Source organism: Pleurodeles waltl, chromosome 6 (genome assembly GCF_031143425.1).
Source record: "Pleurodeles waltl isolate 20211129_DDA chromosome 6, aPleWal1.hap1.20221129, whole genome shotgun sequence".
Taxonomy (NCBI): domain Eukaryota; kingdom Metazoa; phylum Chordata; class Amphibia; order Caudata; family Salamandridae; genus Pleurodeles; species Pleurodeles waltl.
In genome coordinates this window covers 398,777,728-398,796,945 of record NC_090445.1, presented here as the reverse complement: position 1 = coordinate 398,796,945, position 19,218 = coordinate 398,777,728, and the positions used below count along the sequence as shown (strand labels likewise).

Genomic DNA, 19,218 nt, shown 5'->3' with positions numbered 1-19,218 from the left:
AGTCAGCCCAGCAGGAACATCATAATACAATTTTCTCACTGATCAGCCCAGTAGGAACATCTTAATATGGCTGGGGGAGGCAGCCGGGTTGACAGCCAACTCATCCCAACAAATTTGGCAGTCGGCTCTTCTGACTGTCAAACTCGTAATGAGCCCCTTAGTCCCAATAAAGAATGGTTTACATTGATAGTCTAAACTGCCTCTAGTGGAATTCTAAATATGTTTAAAATTGGAAAAATCCTCTCCATAAAACAAACATCAAAACAGTGTACTTATTAAGGTGGTCAGGGGTTACTGAATAAAATCAATGGACTGGACCAGATACATTTTATCAAAGTAACCCTGGATATTTATAGTTTCAGGAACACATATAAAAGGATCAGCTTTCAGTTTGGGATATGGTGCACAGATTTTGCTTTGGAGAAAGTGTTTTAGGTACATTTTTATATACATGTGCTTCAGATTTTTTTCAGCTGAGGGAATGCATCTCTATCAAACGTTTAATCTATGTGTATCATGAATTTCATACCAGGAGAGTTCTCTTTGTTATCCACAAGGTTACTTTTTTCCACTGCAGCGTAGATAGGATATGGATTTGCACCATTCTCACATGCCCTTTTGTGATTAGAGAGGGTGTTTTCATTAATCTAGAAAAGAAATGTTTGTAAAAAAAAAAAAAAAAAAAAAGACAAAATGCAAAAAAGCGTTATAGCTCAGAGTATTTCAAATAGGATTTTCTAATGTTGAAATGTATCAATCTGTTTAATTCCTGCAACCGTGCAACTATTTTGTATGCAGCATGCCAATCTTGTAACAATTAAGTGCAAAAGCAGGGCAGTGTGTACATTTGCTAGCGAACATTTGCAAAGCGTATACACTTTATACCTCTATGCTTTTAAAGATTTTGCACGCATTACGGAATTTCACCTGCAAGCAAAAATTCTACAAACAATTAGGCCGAAATCTGGAATGGGATGGGGCTGTAACTTTCGATTCCAGTAGATATCACCGTGCCAGATGGCTGGGATAGGTAATATCTGAACAAGTTCTCTCTCTGGAATGATGAATAACTGCATCCATTAACGGTCACATCAGAATAAAGAAAACCGAAGAAGTAGCACAGTTGGGGCTCCATTGCCTCCCCCAAAGGATTCAGTTGCCTTCTGCACCCCCAAACTTCAGTTGAAGTGCTGGGGAAAAACTAATTACCAGGGAAGTAGGATTCCTCAGGTGAATCTAAGAGTTGCACCTGTTTTCCCTATTGACTCCAAACACAATTTACAAGTACCTTTGAAATTAGATATTCCCGTTGGCAAACATAAGGGGCCCAAAACACACGCACATATTGTAACAGGAAGCGGATACTTAAGACACTGATTACAATTATATGAATGAATAATGCTGTGAAAGCGTTGCACCCTCCTGATTTTTTCAGAAATTGACATCTTCGAAAGAAGACACCCAATTGCAAAAGTTCCATGTTGCATCACATTAACACTTGGCTTGCAGCTTTTCAATGAAAAGGATCACAAACTGAAGATTTGAAGGGTAACTAAAATTTAATCTCGAGCACAAGTTTATTCAATGTTTTGAATGCTGTCTGAATAAACAATGATCAGATAGACTTTTTAAAAATTGTATATTTTAAAAATACATTAAAATCCCGGTATGTGTATATCGATTTACTTTTTGGTCTAATAACTTTAATTGCACATTAAAAAAGATAATATTTCAGTAAATGCCAGTGTAATGTTTTTCTAATATATTTTTTATTCATATGCTGTAAATTCACATCACACGAACTGCATGTGAAATGACAAAGGGCAGTCTCAGCTCTGTGCACCTAGTGGGAGAAGTATGAAAGTAACTTTTCAGAAGATCTTAATGAGTATAGAGTGGCCTTTCAAAGAAACGGCAGATTTTCAATTGTCATTATATCCTATTGTTCATTACTTGCTCTGAGACAGGCAGGAGGGCCGCTAAATGCAAATAGAAAAAATAAGATGAGAATATGACACTCCAGGACCAGCAGAACAATCTAGATAAAGTTTACTAGAATGTTACAAAATTTCACAGACCACAAGGTTTAGGTGTTGGTTAAGTCGAGGGAAGAGTTTATAGCAAATTAGAGTAGAAAGGGGAATTCTGGCCCAGCCAACTTTCAACAAGATCCTCTTCAAAGAGGGGACAGTTAAATTGTGGAAGACGAGGAACTAAGTAAAAAACACTTATGCTGACAATTTTCTTTTTATGATTTTAAAGGAAACATTGTACAGAAATATTGTTACCTGAAGCTAAAAGGACAGCTAGCCTGTAAAAAGATGTCAGCTGAAAAGTTGTCCATTCCTTAGGAGATTTTAAGGACTGTTATTCTAGAGTGTTTTAATGTCACTCCCTGATGTCGAGTCACCAGTTGTAGATGGTATATCAATCAAAATATATAAGCTCTTTGTGGCGAAGTTTGCCCTATGTGTTATTCAGTTTCAGAAATATCTGATTGGCTTCAAGAACACAGAGTGTGGGTCATGTAGAGATACTCCGTAAGTGAAGATATATCTTGAGAGAAAAATCAACGGAATGCTTAAACCCTGCTCCAGATTTTGTCAGATATTTATATGAAAGCCATCATTATCCAAGGATAATTTTGGACGTGACAGGATACCCTCGTTTTGCCCCACGGGGGATTACCAGATCTGTGAAATTATTGCAGACTTGTGATATTTTGGCAATCTCTGGTTAAACTGGAGTTAGAATGTGTCATTCCTCTGGAGATTTTCAGGGTGCAATGCTTAACCCCCTTACTTAATACGCCAGGAGAATGAAACAAAATACTATTGTTAATTCTAGGGGGTGCAGAATTAGCACACTGTGCACTAGAACACTCATAATAAATCAGTGTGTAAATAAGTATTCTAAATTATTCAGTGTGAGTAACCACAAATAATTACTGAAGAGACTTCAATGAGAATGGAGGTGAAAAAAGAACCTTTATGGAAAAATATAGCCCTTTTTTGGAAAAAAATGTCACCTGCAGAATGATACCTTAAACTGTCAGTCTTTGTCTTAACAAGACAAGGATGTCTGTAAAATAGAAATAAGAATGTGATTACCTTTTAACTATACAATCATTGAATGACTAAGTGAAAATTCACTAGTCAGTGAAGTCCTGCAGAGAAATGATTGTGATACTCAATTCAGAGTACTGTATTGCAGTCTCGCAGAGAATCATGTGTACAGTCTTATTAGATTAACGTCATCCCTAAAGAGAAAGATAGATCAATTTAAGCTTTGTAGTCCTCCAGGGAATAGTTATTATCATTCCATTCAAAGCACTGTAGCCTTGTAGATAATTGAAGTTGCCATTTCATTTAAATAACTTTAGTCCTCAAAAGATATGCTGGTATTGTCCAACAAACAGGACAGAGAAATGTTCACTGTATTGATGTCTATGGATAAAAAAGTTGTAACTTTAAGCAACTGTCACTATAACCCCAATTTCTTTTAATTTTTATTTAGAAAAACATAGGGCCTGGTTTAGATCTTGACAGTGTTACTGCTAATGCACCACCACGGCAGGCCTGAGTACTCCGTCAAGCCGACGGCAGTCCATCTGCTGTATTTAGATGTATTGCGGATGAGCCGCTGACCACCTCAACGGAGTGCTCTTCCTAGCCATCAGGTTGGCGGGTTCCTGATGCCCATATTTAAATGTTACAGTTGCAAAGGCAGTGGATTGATGACAAAGAGAGGACATTGCAGGACCCAATGGACATCAGACAATGGTAGTGGCTGTGGATTAGAGGTAAGTCACACACATACACTGTACCTTAGCCATATATGCCCCCTGCACAACACACCATGTACATACTGGTGGCCATTGCCATTCCACAACTACACAACACGTATATGCCAAACACACACTGCCATAAATCTATGACACAACATAAGCACACTATTGACACTGAACCCACACACAACATAACCACAACAACCAAAAAACAACTACACACATCTACGCAGTCACAAACACACATACAAGCACAACCACATCACGATGACCACCACACAACAACCATATGCACCTGAAGGTCAGACACAGCAACAAAACACATGAAACCCACATGGAAGTGGCACACAATCTAATTCAACCACAACACCTACTACACCTCTCACCGCCAGCCAATACAATTGCACACATACAGGCTCACATACACAACTGGTAGCACAATATTACACGTACATGTCGCCTTGCAAGGTGCACACACGGACCTAGTTGATAAGTGTGGTTGTGATGTCAGTGTGGTGCCAGCATTCATTTGGCAATTGATACTGGCACCATAATTATGTTTTTTATGTGTGCGAATGTATTGTGTACCAGTGTGTGCCCATCGCTGTCTGACACACTTGTGCTCCTGACACATACATGTCACAGTAACTTACTGTGACACATATGACTTCAGTGACACCAAGCTCATTTACAATGACACCACAGCGTACACAGCCAATACGTGTTCTCTACCTTTGAGTCCAGTGGGGGGGTTGTGTTTTCTCTGTGGTCAAGTGGCAGCAGCTTCCAGTTGAAAATGGAAGGGGAAATCAGGAAAAAAAAGGTGCACTTTCACCCCATTTCCCCCCAATCCGACATCTCAGAAGTAAAGATCGGACTGCCACAGTTGCCTTGGTGATAAGGCACATCCAAATCTGCATGGCAGTAAGAGCTGATGGAGTCCTGCCACCAGCCACTATTTCCAATGGCACCATCACAATAGATGGTATTCCTTGTCGGAGTTGGTTAGCGCATTATCGTCTATGGAACTGGCAACATATAAATAGGTCAGGCAAGCAGACTGTTTTCTGTTGAAAAAGTGGTGGCAGACCCATTACCGCACCAAGAGCTAAATCAGGCCCATAGCCTCCATTAGAGGATTATACGGTGTGTTCCGATTTTGGCCAAGAGTAGAGGTTATTAGAAATAACGCAGATATAGAGAAAGTATTTCTGGAGTACTGCTACCGTCCTTTTTAAGTTTAGTTTAACAAATGTCATTTGCAGGATGCTTTCATGTCAGAATTATAATCTGATAAGTGGAATTAGAGGCATTGTGTTTTCTTGAATAAAAGTAATGTAAGAGTCATGCTTCATGAATGGAGTTCACCTACGTTACCATGTTAATACTGCATCAACCATTTTCATTGGTGCAGGATAAACCCTTACAAGGCCTTACAGCAGTCCTGTCTTTGTACGTAACTGTTTATGTGAAAAATACACCTGTCTGACCCAAAGTAGTTTGTTCGTGTTTTCGTCTTGTTCTGAAAGTGAACCAAATGTTTCCCTATTATTTTTTCTCTATTTTTGCTGATAGTGCTTCCACCAACATGGTAGTTCAGGAAAAAAACACAAAAAAAAACAAATCGGCAACCATCCCACCATTTTATGTCAGCAGGTGGACCCATTAGCAACCATTTGTTATTTTTCCAAACACAAAGTGTGAAATGTCCATAGAAAACTACCCACTCCGCCGGCCAACCCTCTCAGCCAGCAGTCACGTTACCTTGAGCCACACCAAACTCCACTGGGCCGACCACCGTTGCGAGTCTACTTCACCTTCAAGAAACCTACCACTCACCAACACCCACAACAGATCCCCCGCCGCAGCTGGAAAAAGGTTACTGAAGACCAACTGATTTCCACCCTCGCCCGAGCACCACCACCCATCACCACCGACCCCAACACAGCCGCCCTCAATCTCAGACGATAGATGACTGTGCCAACAACCTCACCCCGATCAAGAAACCCTCCAACAACCACACCAGCACAAAGGCCATCTGGTTCACCACAGACCTCCAGCGGGAGTGCCGAAAGCTCGAGAAGAAGTGGTGCCACGAACAAACAGAGAGCAACCACACCACCCTCAAGAATGCCATCCGCAAGCACCACCAGCTCATCCAGACCACCAAGAGATCATTCTACAAGGAATGCATCGACAACAATGCTCATGACAGCAAAGAGCTCTTCAACATCGTTAAGAAACCAACCAACCCCAGGTCCTGCTCCAACGACACCCCACCTTCGCAAAACCTCTGCGACTCCCTCTCCTCCTTCTTTCACAGCAAGATCACAGACATCCACAACAGCTTCAACACCTCAACCCCACAACAACTGCTGTCACCACAAACCCCAACTCACCGGACCCCAGCCACACCAACCTACTGCTCTCCGGGACCCACATCAATGACGAGGATACCATTAAAACAATGAGCACCATCCACTCCTGTTCATCCTCCGACCCCTGCCCCCACCATGTCTTCAACAGAGCAAGCTCCATCATCGCCCCCAACGTCAACAGCTCCTTCGAGACCGCCACCTTCCTGGAAAGCTGGAAGCTCGCTGAAGTCAATGCCCGGTTAAAGAAACCTAAAGCAGACCCAAGAGATCTCAAGAACTAATGGCCCATCTCCCTCCTCCCCTTCTCGGTGAAGGTCATCGAGAAGATCATCCACAGCCAACTGACCTGCTTCCTTGAAGACAACAACATGCTGCACACTTCTCAATCGGGCTTCCGTAGCAAACACAGCACCAAGACCGCCCTCATCGCCGCAACAAACGACATCAGGACCATGCTCGACAAAGGGGAAAACGCGTCCCTCATAATACTAGACCTCTCTGCGGCCTTCGACACCGCCAGCCACCAGACCCTTCGCACATGACGCAGGAATCCGCCACAGATCCCTGGACTGGATCACCTCCTTCCTCTGCGGCAGAACCCAATGAGTCCGCCTCCCTCCCTTCCTCTCTGGAGCCACCGAGAACATCTGCGGCGTTCCCCAAGGATCCTCACTCAGCCCGACCCTTTTCAACATCTACATGGTTCCGCTCACCAACATTGTCCGGTCACACAACCTCAACGTCATCTCCTACGCTGACGACACCCAGCTGATCCTCTCACTCACCAAGGACCCCGCCACTGCCAAAATTAGCCTCCAAGTCAGAATAAAGGCCATCGCCAACTGGATGGAGAACAGCCGCCTGAAACTGAACTCGCACATGACAGAGATCCTCATCCTCGGCTCCAACCCATTCGCCTGGGACGACTCCTGGTGGCCGGCCACCCTAGAAACCGCACCGACACACACCAACCATGCACGCAACCTAGGTTTAATCCTGGACTCATCGCTCACCATGACCCAGCAAGTCAACGCCGTCTCATCTTCCTGCTTCAACACCCCATGCATGCGCCGCAAGATCTTCAGGTGGATCCCCACGAAACCAGAAGGACGGCCACCCAGGCCCTCGTTAGCAGGGGACTGGACTACGGCAACGCTCTCTACACGGGAACCATAGCCAAACTCTGGAAAAAACTACAGCGTATACAGAACGCCTCCGCACGCCTCATCCTCCACATCCCAAGCTGTAACCACATCTCAGCCCACCTGAGACCTACACTGGCTCCCCATTAGCAAGAAAATCACCTTCAAGTTCCTCACCCACGCTCACAAAGCGCTCCACAACGCCAACCCTGCTTACCTCAACGAGCGTCTCACCTTCTACGCTCCCAACCACCAACTCCGCTCCGCCAACCTCGCCCTCGCATCTGCAGAACTACAGCGGCCAGCAGATCGTTCTCTCACCTTGCTGCCAAGAGCTGGAACTCCCTCCCCGTCCACCTGCGACAGACCCAGGACCTGCTGACCTTGAGGAAACGCCTCAAGACCTGGCTATTCGAGCAGTAGCACCCCCCCAGCACCTTGGGACCCTAGCGGGTGAGTAGCACGCTCTACAAATATCTGATTGATTGATTAAACCAGGTGGCTCTATAAAGAATATAAATAGACACAACTCTTTAGGATCAAGAGTAGGGCAATGAGTCAGTCAAATGACTTTCCTTCATATGGCAAAGGCAAGTGGAGATAGGCCGCATATGTTTGTGCTTAAAACCAGTAGTAAGATTTGTGAAGTGAGTGCAGTCATCTGTGCCCGTTTTGCTCCATGTTGCCCTTATCACAAGATTTCATACACGCTTGAATCACCCACGCATGGACCACGTAGCGGGGGCTGCAGTCCTCTGCCAAAAGGAAATACTTCCCTCTTGTTCTTTTACATTGACTCTCCCACGAAGTACAAGCAAAATAGTTGTGTCAGTCACACAACGTGCTGTGCCACCCTCCAACTTCCGAAGCCAAACACCACAATAAGAAACAACCATTGTGTTAAAAACAGTATTCGCCAATGTAAGATAAGTCTAAGAATAACAAGTATGGCGTTACAGCATTAAGAATCTCATTTACGTTTCTGCAAACACCTCATCACCTTCATCCTTTCATCGCAGGAGTGTTGCCCAATAGGAACATAACCAAAGCAGAGGACTTTTTATCCCCCAAAAGTGCTCAAATGTGCAGTCATGAGGCGAGAAGCCACTGTAGGAAATGTTAGAGGGGTACCTCCTAAATTGGGTGGCCCATCTAAGAGCAATAGCACTGGAAATAGATATACAGTGAGGTTTTCTCCCATACTTTAAGGGCCAAATGTTCAAAGCCATATTATGGTTGCAAACTCTCCAATTCACCAAATCATAAACATGGCTTTTGTCCCTCTCTGAATTGCGAAAGTGGAGGGGACTAAATGTGGTGTTCCCTATGTTTTACAAGAGGTAGTTTGCTTATTGAAATAGTTGGGACTGCAATTGTAGTCGCATAGAATTTATCAGTTACTGATCCTCAAGCTGGAGAAGTGATTCTCAAAGGAGGCTCTATTTGTTACAGCTTCCCTTTGTTTAAATCACGTTAAGCAGCCTGGGGGGAAACTGGCAGTGGTTCGGACCCACTCCCTCAGATTTCTTCTCAAACAGCAAAAAGCAGCAGTTTCTTTTTTGAAAACAAGCTGCTTCAAATGTTTGAGGTGGGAATGCAAATGCAGGGACGGAGGTCTGCTGTCTATTATAGGTTTCGTCCCTGCATTTGTAACCAATCTCAGGGCATCACAAATTGTAACCTGCCTAGTTAATATCCATTAGGAAGATCGGGTTTTGACCATACATAGGTGGCATCGCAAATTGCACTTCCTGGTTTGCAAATCGCTGTTCAAGCATTGAGCAGTATTTGAGGTGAAGCAATATAGCGGTAGGCCATTGATATATTTATTTTTTCATATATATCCAGTATGCACGTTCCTCTAAACGATGTCTCAAGTTAATAAAAAGCACAGGGTTTACTTACTTGTTTTATCATATGTCTTCCAATCAAGTAACTCCAAAGGACTGTCAGGGAATATACTTCCTCCTCAAATGCATGCTTTAGTTTCTCCCATAAGCTCAGTGGGTTTTGGGTTGGCTTGGTGCGGTGCTCTTTCAGCTTACTTTCGTGATCCTGTACATTTTTGGACCAATTTATATCTTCGTATATTGAAGACATACACCTGCATAAATAAAATGTTGATTCAGTAATTATGGGCATGTCTTCAACCTAAACTAAATTAATACACACATGAAAACAAGGACATGAGAAGTGGCAATGCTAAGAAGGTGGATTGTTATTTAGGGTGGCAAACTGTCCACCTCAAGGAATAATAACACTTCTTGTCACAATGTTACTAAATTGAACAGAGCACAGCTGCCTAGCAGCTATGAAGTAAAGTATTTGTGCAGTACCAAAAAGGTAATCTCAAAACACTAACAATAAAAATCCCAAACTGAGTAACACATCTATAGTTAAATTTAAAAACAAAATGACACAATAACGACAAAAATGCAGTAAGGGGAAACTGAGATGTTAATTTTTAAACGTTTAAATACAAATAGCGCCAAAAAGCACTAAGCACCAATAGTTTTCTATGGAAGTGGTAGGCTGGAACTGAGCAATTTGAGGCTAACCGAGATGGAGCCCAGGTCAGATACACCAAGTGGATTTGTCCCAGTGAAAGTCTGGAAGTCAAACAAGTGTCTAAATCCCAATGAATATTTGCAGTTTTTGAGAGGAAAACTCACCGCTGAAACTGTAGCCACCATCATGGAATAAAAACACAGATAACTGAACCAGTTGGCCCGGCTGGCACCCTGCTGCTGTAAAGATTGTTTGCGGAAAACTTTCTACATCCTGCATAGAATGGTACTGAGTTGATTATCCGGAGGTGAGGGGGACCTTTGAGCAGGACAAAGCTGAAATTCAATATGACTCTGAGGAACTGCAGCTTAGATACTTCATCTCTGCATGTCATGATGAAGCGCTGGAGGAAACAGTTGTAAAGGTTTCCAAACTTTGGTCTGGTGCCCAAACAACCGAAAGAGTATACTGCTAAGGCCCACAGGACATCAAGGGAAGGTAGTAAGTAACTCCAAGAGTGTTAGACAGAGGCCAGCAGCATAGTCCAGTTTAGGTCCAGTTGCCACGGATCAGCTGGAGCCTAAGAGAAAACACCTCTTGTAGCTTGTGGAGTTCCTGTAGCCATAAAATAAGTCATAAAACTGACCCTTGGAGTCTACATCTATGTCCTGGTAGCATAGGGAGCAGGTCCTGTCTTTCAGGGCTCCTCTCAGTTCATAGACAGCAGGTTCAGTCCTCTTCTGAACTTCTGCAGGTCCAGCAAGTGTTCTGAGGAGGGTGCTACCTTTGTGGTTGGCACAAGCTAGTGTGCTGGGGTGAATTCAGCCTCCTCACTAACTGAAGAGGTAAAGGTTCAATCAATCAGGATTTGTGTAGTATTGCTAATCCTCCGATAGGTCTCTAGGCTCCTGCAGTTCCTACAAGGCTCATTCAAACAGCCAGATATTGAGGGTCCTTCAGAATTCTGGAAGTGAGGTGATGGTCCGGAACTGGGAGGGAAGGCTGTTCCAAGCATTTGCTGCAATGTAGAAGGAGACTCCTCTACTTCTGCTTTCAGGAGATGCGCAAGTGTGGGCAAGTGCAAGAGAGGTTGAGAATAATCTTCGACGATTGGTGGACGTTCAGGAGATGGCTGGTGTAGAAGGGGTCTTGTTGAGTAGGTCCTTGGGTGCATGGGTTAGCAGGTTAAATTAACATATTTTCTGTATTTGGAGTTGCCCGAGGCGGGGTGTGATATGGGTTTGTCAGAGGAGGTGAAGGAGGAGTCTGGCTGTGACGTCCTGTATAACTTGAAGTCTCTGTAGAAGGTGTGTGGCAATTCCTACTTAGAGAACACAGCCACAGCCCAGTTGACTGGTGATGGGGGCTTGTGTTACAGTGCATCTGTGTGCGGTGGTCGTCACTTGAAGATCTTATGTAGTATACACATGGTGAGGAAGCAGGCTGAAGATATGGTGTACATGTGTGATGTCATGGTGAGTTTGTTATCAACGATGATTCTGAGGTATCTGGCACGGTAAGCAGGTGTGTGGGTGTCAGTATTTCAGTCTTGTCAGTGTTCAGCTTCAGGCGTTTCCTCATCCAGTTGGCAATGCTTGTCAGGCATCTGTGGAAGTTAGTCATGGTGATAGTTTGGTTGTCAGTGACTTAGAGGATGAGTTGGGTGTCATCTGCGTAGGTTATTGTGTTGAAGCCACAGAATATGATGTAGGCCAGAGGGGTCAGGTATACTTTGAAGATCATGAGGCTGAGGGACTAGCGATGGGAGGTGCCGCAGAAGATATCTTTGAGTTCCGAGATTAAAGGTGGTAGGATGACCCTCTATGTTCTTCTGGTGAGGAAGGAGGTGATCCATCTGAGTGCATCTCCTTGGATGCTGATGTGGTGGAGCGCTGGGGGCAACACCATTTTTTAGCAGTCCCTCTTTGCCCTACTGCTAAAATACAGCCTGGGCAAATGCTGGTGAGGTAATGCTAATTAGCCTCTAGCAACTTCAGACAGGGTATAGGAAACTTTCTAAAAGTTGCATATCCAATATGTGTAATAAGAAGCTCAACATTGCCAGTAGATTGGATTGCTAAAAAAGTGTAAAATGTCTTTGAAGGTAGTCTGTAGCTGGTACAGGTCAAAGGTTATAAAGTGTATAAAGTATACTTTGACATTTTCTATGTCTCATTTTCAGTCTGACTAATAACAATGTTGTTTACACCTAGTCACAGGGTAATATGCCATTCTGAATGCCACAAATGTTCCCCTCTCAAATGTTATTTTCACTGCAAGGTGTGCTTTGGGATGACTTGCTTAATACTGAAAATCAGGTTTCCCCACCTGCTAAAAGGGTTATTTTAACAGCAGCTTGAACCCTGCTATGCAGCACTGTCATCAGTTTACACAGCATAGGCCGTGTAATAAATAGCACAATAAGTGCTATTGTCTCCAGGTGGCATTTCAATTTTGTAATTATGGAGTTATAGGAACATTAATTGTGTTTAAGTGAATTTTTACTCATTTAATAGTGACCACGGGCATTGTAATCCAGTTTAGCAGAGGTAACAGTGTACAGAGTTCTAATACCAATAACAAATAGAGGAAAATTGGGGGTGGGGTGCACTTGTTACAACTATAGAGAAAATGATAGCACACCAAGCACCTTACAAAATATACTGAATTAGTATAAAATCTTAAGTTTTCTTGGTGAGAAATGACAGAAAAATCAATACCAATAGATTTAGAAATGAGTACTTGAAAATATATACTGTGGGCACATTTTATTTGTCCAATGATTCTTGGGAGGACAAGTCCACTGTCATGATAGTCTTAGAGAGCGATGCTTTGTAGTTATGCATTCTCAGTGAAATATATGGTGACTTTTAAGGGGCCTTTATAGCCACTAGTCATTTGCAAGAGATAAAGTGCTCTCTCCCTCAAGACTACAAAACTGCTGACCTTATCCAGGGTGGAGCAGTGGACCCACAAAATGCCCCAATGAGTTGTGTGCCCCTTGTATGCAAAAGAAATGTCTTCACTCTTTGATGTGATGAACTGCAGACAGTTTTTTTTTTTCAACTGCTTGGTGCACTTGGGACAGGTCATCCTCTGGATTACCCCCCAACCTCACTGAAGATGTGCCCAAGTTCAACATGGCTGGCAGCTCAGGTGAAAAATTGTTTTGAACAAATACAGCTCAGGGGGAGCAGAGCAAAGTTATAGAAGACTACAAGCATGGACAAAGGAAAACTTTGCAGGAGTCTCTCAATCTGTCTGAGAGCATCTAACTCCTTAGCCCCACTTATTGAACAAGCTGTTACAACAGTGGACCCAATTTAGGCCCAGTACCCTTATAGGTATGTATGAAAGTGCATGGAGGGAGGTCCACTGTATCAGCTAAACATTAGGAAAGCCACTGATGGGAAGGTTACTTTGTACACCGTAGAAAAACTATCAAGAGAATGGAGTTAGAATGACTTGTATGACCTTCTGTTCTCTGATTTGTTAGTTGAGTGTACATTAAAGTTTAAGAGTGTATTGAATTTTCAAGTAATTGGAGGAGCTAGTATCAGGCAAACACTGTAGGGCCATTGCCATGTCATGCTGGACATGAGTTGCTGGAACCAGACCTATCACTTGAGGGTTCATTTTAGTCCAGGAACTCACGGACGAGGAATGTCTAGACTGACGGTATCCAAGGAGCAAGGCTTGCCAAGCCTCCAGTAAATACAAATCGCTTTCTGTTCCAAACTGCGTGTACTCATGTGGCACACCTAAGCAAAGATAATAAACAAGTGTTGCCAATGATGGACCCACTAATGAAGTAGGCAGTAAATTAGTGATGCACAGTGAGTCACCGCTAATTACATTTCTGGCAATAAATTGGTATCTTACTTTTGAAAAAGGAGGAAAACAACCACTTGCCCCAGCCAATAGCCCACAACCAGAGACACTAGGGGGCATATTTATATTCTGTTTGCACCGGATTAACATTTTTTTTTTTTTTTTTTTTAACGCAAATCCGGCGCAAAATTAACTCCATATTTATATTTTGGCGCTAGTCATGGCTTGCGCCAAAATATTGGAGTGAGTCATTTTTTGCCTCCGGAAAACTTCCTTGCATCAATGAGATGCAAGGTAGGCATTCCCGGCCAAAAAATGACTCTAAGGCCCTAGCACCTTATTTATCCTCCCGTGCACAAATCACGCATGCAAGCTTGCTTTGCACCATTTTTTTAACGCCTGGATCAGGGCAGTCGTTATGGGACCTGTGGGCCTATTTCCACGGTAGAACACCATGGAATAAGCTCAAAGGTGCCCTTCCCAGGGACACCCCCACCCACACTAGAGGGACAGCAGAGGATGGGGGACCCCATCCCAGGTAAGTACAGGAAAGTACTTTTTTTTTTTTTTTTAAGTGCCATTGGGTGCCCTGAAATGGGCACAGGGTGCAATGGGCATGCCCATGGGACCCTGGTCCCTGTGCTGGCCATTGGGGTGGTGGACATGACTCCTGTCTTTTCTAAGACAGGAGTCATGTGGTGTGGATAGTTTTGAGTCAGAAAATGACTCTAGGCAGTTTAGAGTTTTTTTGTTTTTTTTTTACTTGAAACCTGCCTAACGTCTTTTTTTTGGTGCAAAACCCCCTTCTTCCATACCTCCAGCCCCACCCGGCTAATGTCTTTTTTACGCTAGCATACCCTTTGCACCGGCTTGCACCATTCAATAAACATGCAGTTTTGCACCAAAAAGTACAAATCAGAGCCTTCACGTTTCCCTCACAGGGATTTGGAGTATATCCCAATATTTAGGTGAACCAGGGATTAGCAAAAAGAAGATATCTATCTTACATCAGCTTATGTAATGTTGCTGACATTTCACCATTTGCAGAATTATCACCCTTGAGCATGGGCCAGGCACATCAAATTCATACCACCAAGGAAAGAATGTGCCCCTATCTGTGACAGAGTAGGAAGTTTTGTCGTGTGAGATGATAGGGCTGGAAAAATTAGATGAAGTGCAAATGTTTATATTTTTATAACAGAGATTTAAGTAGGTTACACTTGGAACACATTAATATAAATCTTGTAAAACAAAGGGCAGCATGTGCAAAGCTATGCTTTAATCAAAAAGCTCAGATTCACAAAATATGAGCCTTTATGACTACAAAATAGCTTTTGAGTATGTACGAAACCCACAATGTGATTCAGTTATCAGATATTGAATCACAAATTAGGTTTATGAATACATCCTGAATCATAAATTAAAAGGCGTCAGGTTTACGGCTCCCTTCCAATAATTTGTAATTCCTTACGGTATGTAGCAATGGTTTGTAAGCACATCTGTGATGTTCTGGAAAATAATATACACAGACTTATAGACTGTGTCTGTATTAAAATTATTTAGCATAGGCACATGCCTACATATTTATCTGAGGTTAATGTATTATCAAAAGCAGATCTGGCCTTTCTCACAGATCTTTTACAACCTACTTCAGGTTTAAGCCACAAGCTACTTTCAAATAAACCTCTGTAACCGACATAAGATGTGCTCAGCATTTACTTTAACATGGAGTACTTCTTCCACCTCAACCTTAAGTGATGTCTAAAAAGTGCAGCTTATAACTTTTAAAATGCACAATTACACTGGTCTCCAAGGCGATGACATTTCCATGCTAGAGACCCACATGTGTTCACTCAGTAACTCTGTAATGTATCTGACAGTGGTGTTTTCAATTGTCATCAGTGATAGAAACATGTGGGGGGTCCCAAAACAGGTTTTCCCTATGTATTTTTCCATCTGGAAACTGGACACCCCTTCAGCCAAATCTGGTGAATGGAATTACACCAAATTTGGCAGAAAGATAGATCTCAGTGCAAAATGTGTGCCTTTTGTGACTTGTTGTAAATCTGTCCAATGGTGTTGGTTGAAATAAGGGTTCAAAAACTTTCTCTATTTCACACTGCTGAAGATCTGACTGGCTGCCACCACATCAACATATGGCAGCAGCCATTTTAAGACTCTGACGAAGTTCCCTGGCCTACAAAAATGTTTATAAAAACATAGGGGGTAGGGTAGGGGTTCCTGCTCCCTAGTCCTTGTGAGAGGGAAGGGTCCCAAGGCAGTGAACATGTGTCAGAAGGGTTGAAGAGCTCTGTTTGATATCTGCACTTTTAGCTAGAAGTGGATGAGCACCTAAAGGCTGAAGACTGACTCAGTCTATGGTCTGTTGAAAGCTCAAGCCCATAATGAGCCAAGCTTTCATGTGACTGTCTGCCAGCCTCACTCTACCCTCATTCACAAAGAGGTAACACAAAGCATTAACATTTGAGGTGAAAATGCAACACAAACCATACCATTTTAAACAAAAAAACAATGAAATTCACCATTTATCTGAGCTAACTATACCTTGCGCCCCACCATGCACCTTTCACTGCTTATGACCACATAAGTAACATCATTCATGACTTGTTCAATTACATCATTGAAGACATCTCTGAAAAATATATAAGTACACACACACACACACACACACACACCTCATAGTCGTGTGCAGTGGCCATACCCTGCATTCTACCTCAAGCCATAAATATTTGTTTATATATATATTTATATTACTCAGTGTCAGTCACCACTGTGTAGCTATAGTTCGGTCACCAATGCATGTTTTGTGTTGCTACTAACGTTTGCACCATTTGACAAATCTTCGCACAACTTTTTTAAAAAAATGCTCTTTTTTGCCTAGTTCGTGCATGGACAGTGTTGGTGTGATCCATCAAAAAAAGGGTGGGGGGAGTGGGAGGTAAGGACAAAGGTGTCCAAAAATGAAAATTCCTATGCATTATTCATAGATTTATTTAAGAAGCACTACTGCAAATACTGCTAAATGAAATAAAAAACAATTTGACAGGAAGCTAGTTCTTGTCTGCAGATTGTGCTTTTTGTGATTTGGTGTAAATCTGTTTGGAAGTTTTTGAAAAATTATGGTATTGAAATATTTGTATAACTGGATGTCTGAGGGTTGAAGTGAGTGTCCATTTAAAAGTTGAGTGGTCCGATTGAACCAGGGAGCTTTTTCTCTCTTGGGCAATGTTGCCCCAGCAGGAGTCAGACTCCACCTGGAGCAAACACTCAAATTGGCTGCCAGCAACATGAGAAAATGTTGCTGGAAGCCATTACAGGACTCTAGGCCATGAGGCCAAATGTACTAACATGGGGAATACCTATTTCATAATTGTGATTCTCTTGGAATCCTAACTTGGAATTCAGTATTCCTAATCTATGAAACTCTTAAGTTTCATTAGTAATTTCTAGAAGGTCGCAAATAGACCTACCTCATGTATATTCATATGGTAGGTTGCAATTTGAGGACCATTAGGAATCGCAGATAACACAGGGATGGTGCCCTGCTGAATTCAGCAGACCACCAGGTCTGTGATTCCTGTTTACTTAAGCAATCTTTTTTTTAATTAATTTTTTTAAATTCAGTCCAATTTCTTTATAGGAAAATGGAATGTATTTAAAAAAAAAAATGAAACTTTGCAATTTTAATTTTTAGGAGTAGGGAGTGCCTGCTCTAAAAAAATATTTATCTTAACATTCTCAAAGGGGATGTGGTCCCCAAGGGCCCCCTTCCCCTTTGCGGATGGGTTGCACCCTGAAATGTGGCAAATTTGAACTCTTGGGTCCAACCAGAAAAGGAGAGGGCTTGCAGACTCTGCAATTACAAAAACAAAACCTGGTTACGTCTCCTGTGTTGTTGTCCTGAGCTTCATGCTCCTAGGAGATCTCTTTTGAGATCCATATACCGGTACCTATAGATGGGAATCTGTTCTTGCTTGGAGGTCTCTTTGCTGTGCTTTTCCTGTGAAGACATAAAATTATTTCTATTGTGTTGCAGCACATATGTCCAATTGCCTAAAGACTGATTTTATCCTCATACAGCAGAGCCCTATCATGACATTTTCTCCTTCAAAAACTGATAACAGACTACTTGAGGGTAAGAAACAGAATTAAGCATAGCCGTGGTAAGGACCTTCCCTGCTGAAGCATAACATTTTAGCTGGGGTAGTGGCTTTCTTTGCCATTGTTTGCGATCAGTTCCACTAAAATATGTTTTGCTAAATTAAGCTTAGTGCACACATAGTCCCTTTTCACACCCATTGGGGCTATAACAATGGCTTAATTCTTTTAAATGTTTATTTATAAGTAGGAGCGAACCGGTCTGCCACCTAGTATTTAGAATTTGTAATATTTCTTTTATTCTAATTGTAACACTTGTGGTTTTAATTAACTCGACAATAATCTTATTCATTCATTCATTCATACCAATCTGTTTCGGTATTTGGAAGGGACGCCCTTAACACGCCCCTTCCAAATACTGAATCGCAAATGCAAAGTGCAATTTAGTAACAAGCTATCAAATCACCTTTTGCACATTAGAAAAAGCTTTTTTCTGGTCGCAAATGCCTCAATTTTGTGAATTGGGCTATTTGCAACCTGAAATATGCTTTGTACATCTCACCTTAGTCCCCTGTCCTGAAGTTTAAGAAAAATAATTGAGAGGTTGTTTCTGACCATCAGGTCCGCCCTGATTTTTTGCATTTTGACCACCTGGTTTTTTACCTTTTACTGTGAGAGAGCCTCCTAGGCGGGGACTCACGGACAGTAAATGCAAGGTAAAATGTACTGAGTATGTTTACTGCTGGTGCCACCTTGCTCAGGAAAGGCTGCTGTGGCTCAGCAAGAGTAGAAGGCCCCAGGCGGGTTACACAAGATCATGTGTGCACATGCATGTGCACCCATGCGAGGGCTGCATGGGGAGAATTCCTCTCATTTGCAGCCCATGAACTGCACTTAGGTAAGCCTGGTGCAAAAGGGACTATGAAGAGTGGGTGGTGACCTGGACTAGGCCTCATGAGATGGGTGTACACAAGTGTGGGATAGTCCTGTGCTTACTGTCTTTTCACTGTAGGGACGTTCCATTGAATGTCAATGCAAAAGGATGGCCTAGGGTGCAACTCCAGTAGTCTGAGGTTCACAGAGACCAGAGTCACACCAAGGTGCACTAGAACCTTTAAGAAAAGAATAGTGCAGTAGGTTACAAGAGGATAGTTGTACAACTTATGGGTCATCCAGGGATGTCATCTTTCTCTGACTCAGCTCAGGATTAGGGCCAATTACTGCTCTGCCCAGCTGCCTGAGCAAGGCCTTGCAGCAATCAGCCAGCTTTCATTCTGTGCCAAGAGCAGGCTGGAGAGGCCCTGGGAGGAATGTCATGGAGGAGGGGCTGAGGGTTTCAGAACACATGTGGCACTAACTCCTGGATGACGCCATTTTGAGTTATCCCAGAAGACTGTGCAGGAAGGAAGGGACAGGGGCAAGGAAGTGATGTGGCCCATCTGGATAGGCCAGA

General features: G+C 42.8%; 1 protein-coding gene across 1 annotated transcript in view; it reads right to left on the bottom strand.

The window, feature by feature from the left end:
- PLA2G4C (phospholipase A2 group IVC) overlaps positions 1–19,218 on the bottom strand; it is a 519,666-nt gene that overhangs the window by 369,930 nt on the left and 130,518 nt on the right. The window contains exons 5-6 of the mRNA XM_069238317.1: positions 9,213–9,411; positions 530–647 (exon numbers count right to left, since the gene is read on the bottom strand). Of these exons, the coding sequence (XP_069094418.1) occupies positions 530–647; positions 9,213–9,411 (317 nt within the window). The remainder of the gene's footprint in view (positions 1–529; positions 648–9,212; positions 9,412–19,218) is intronic.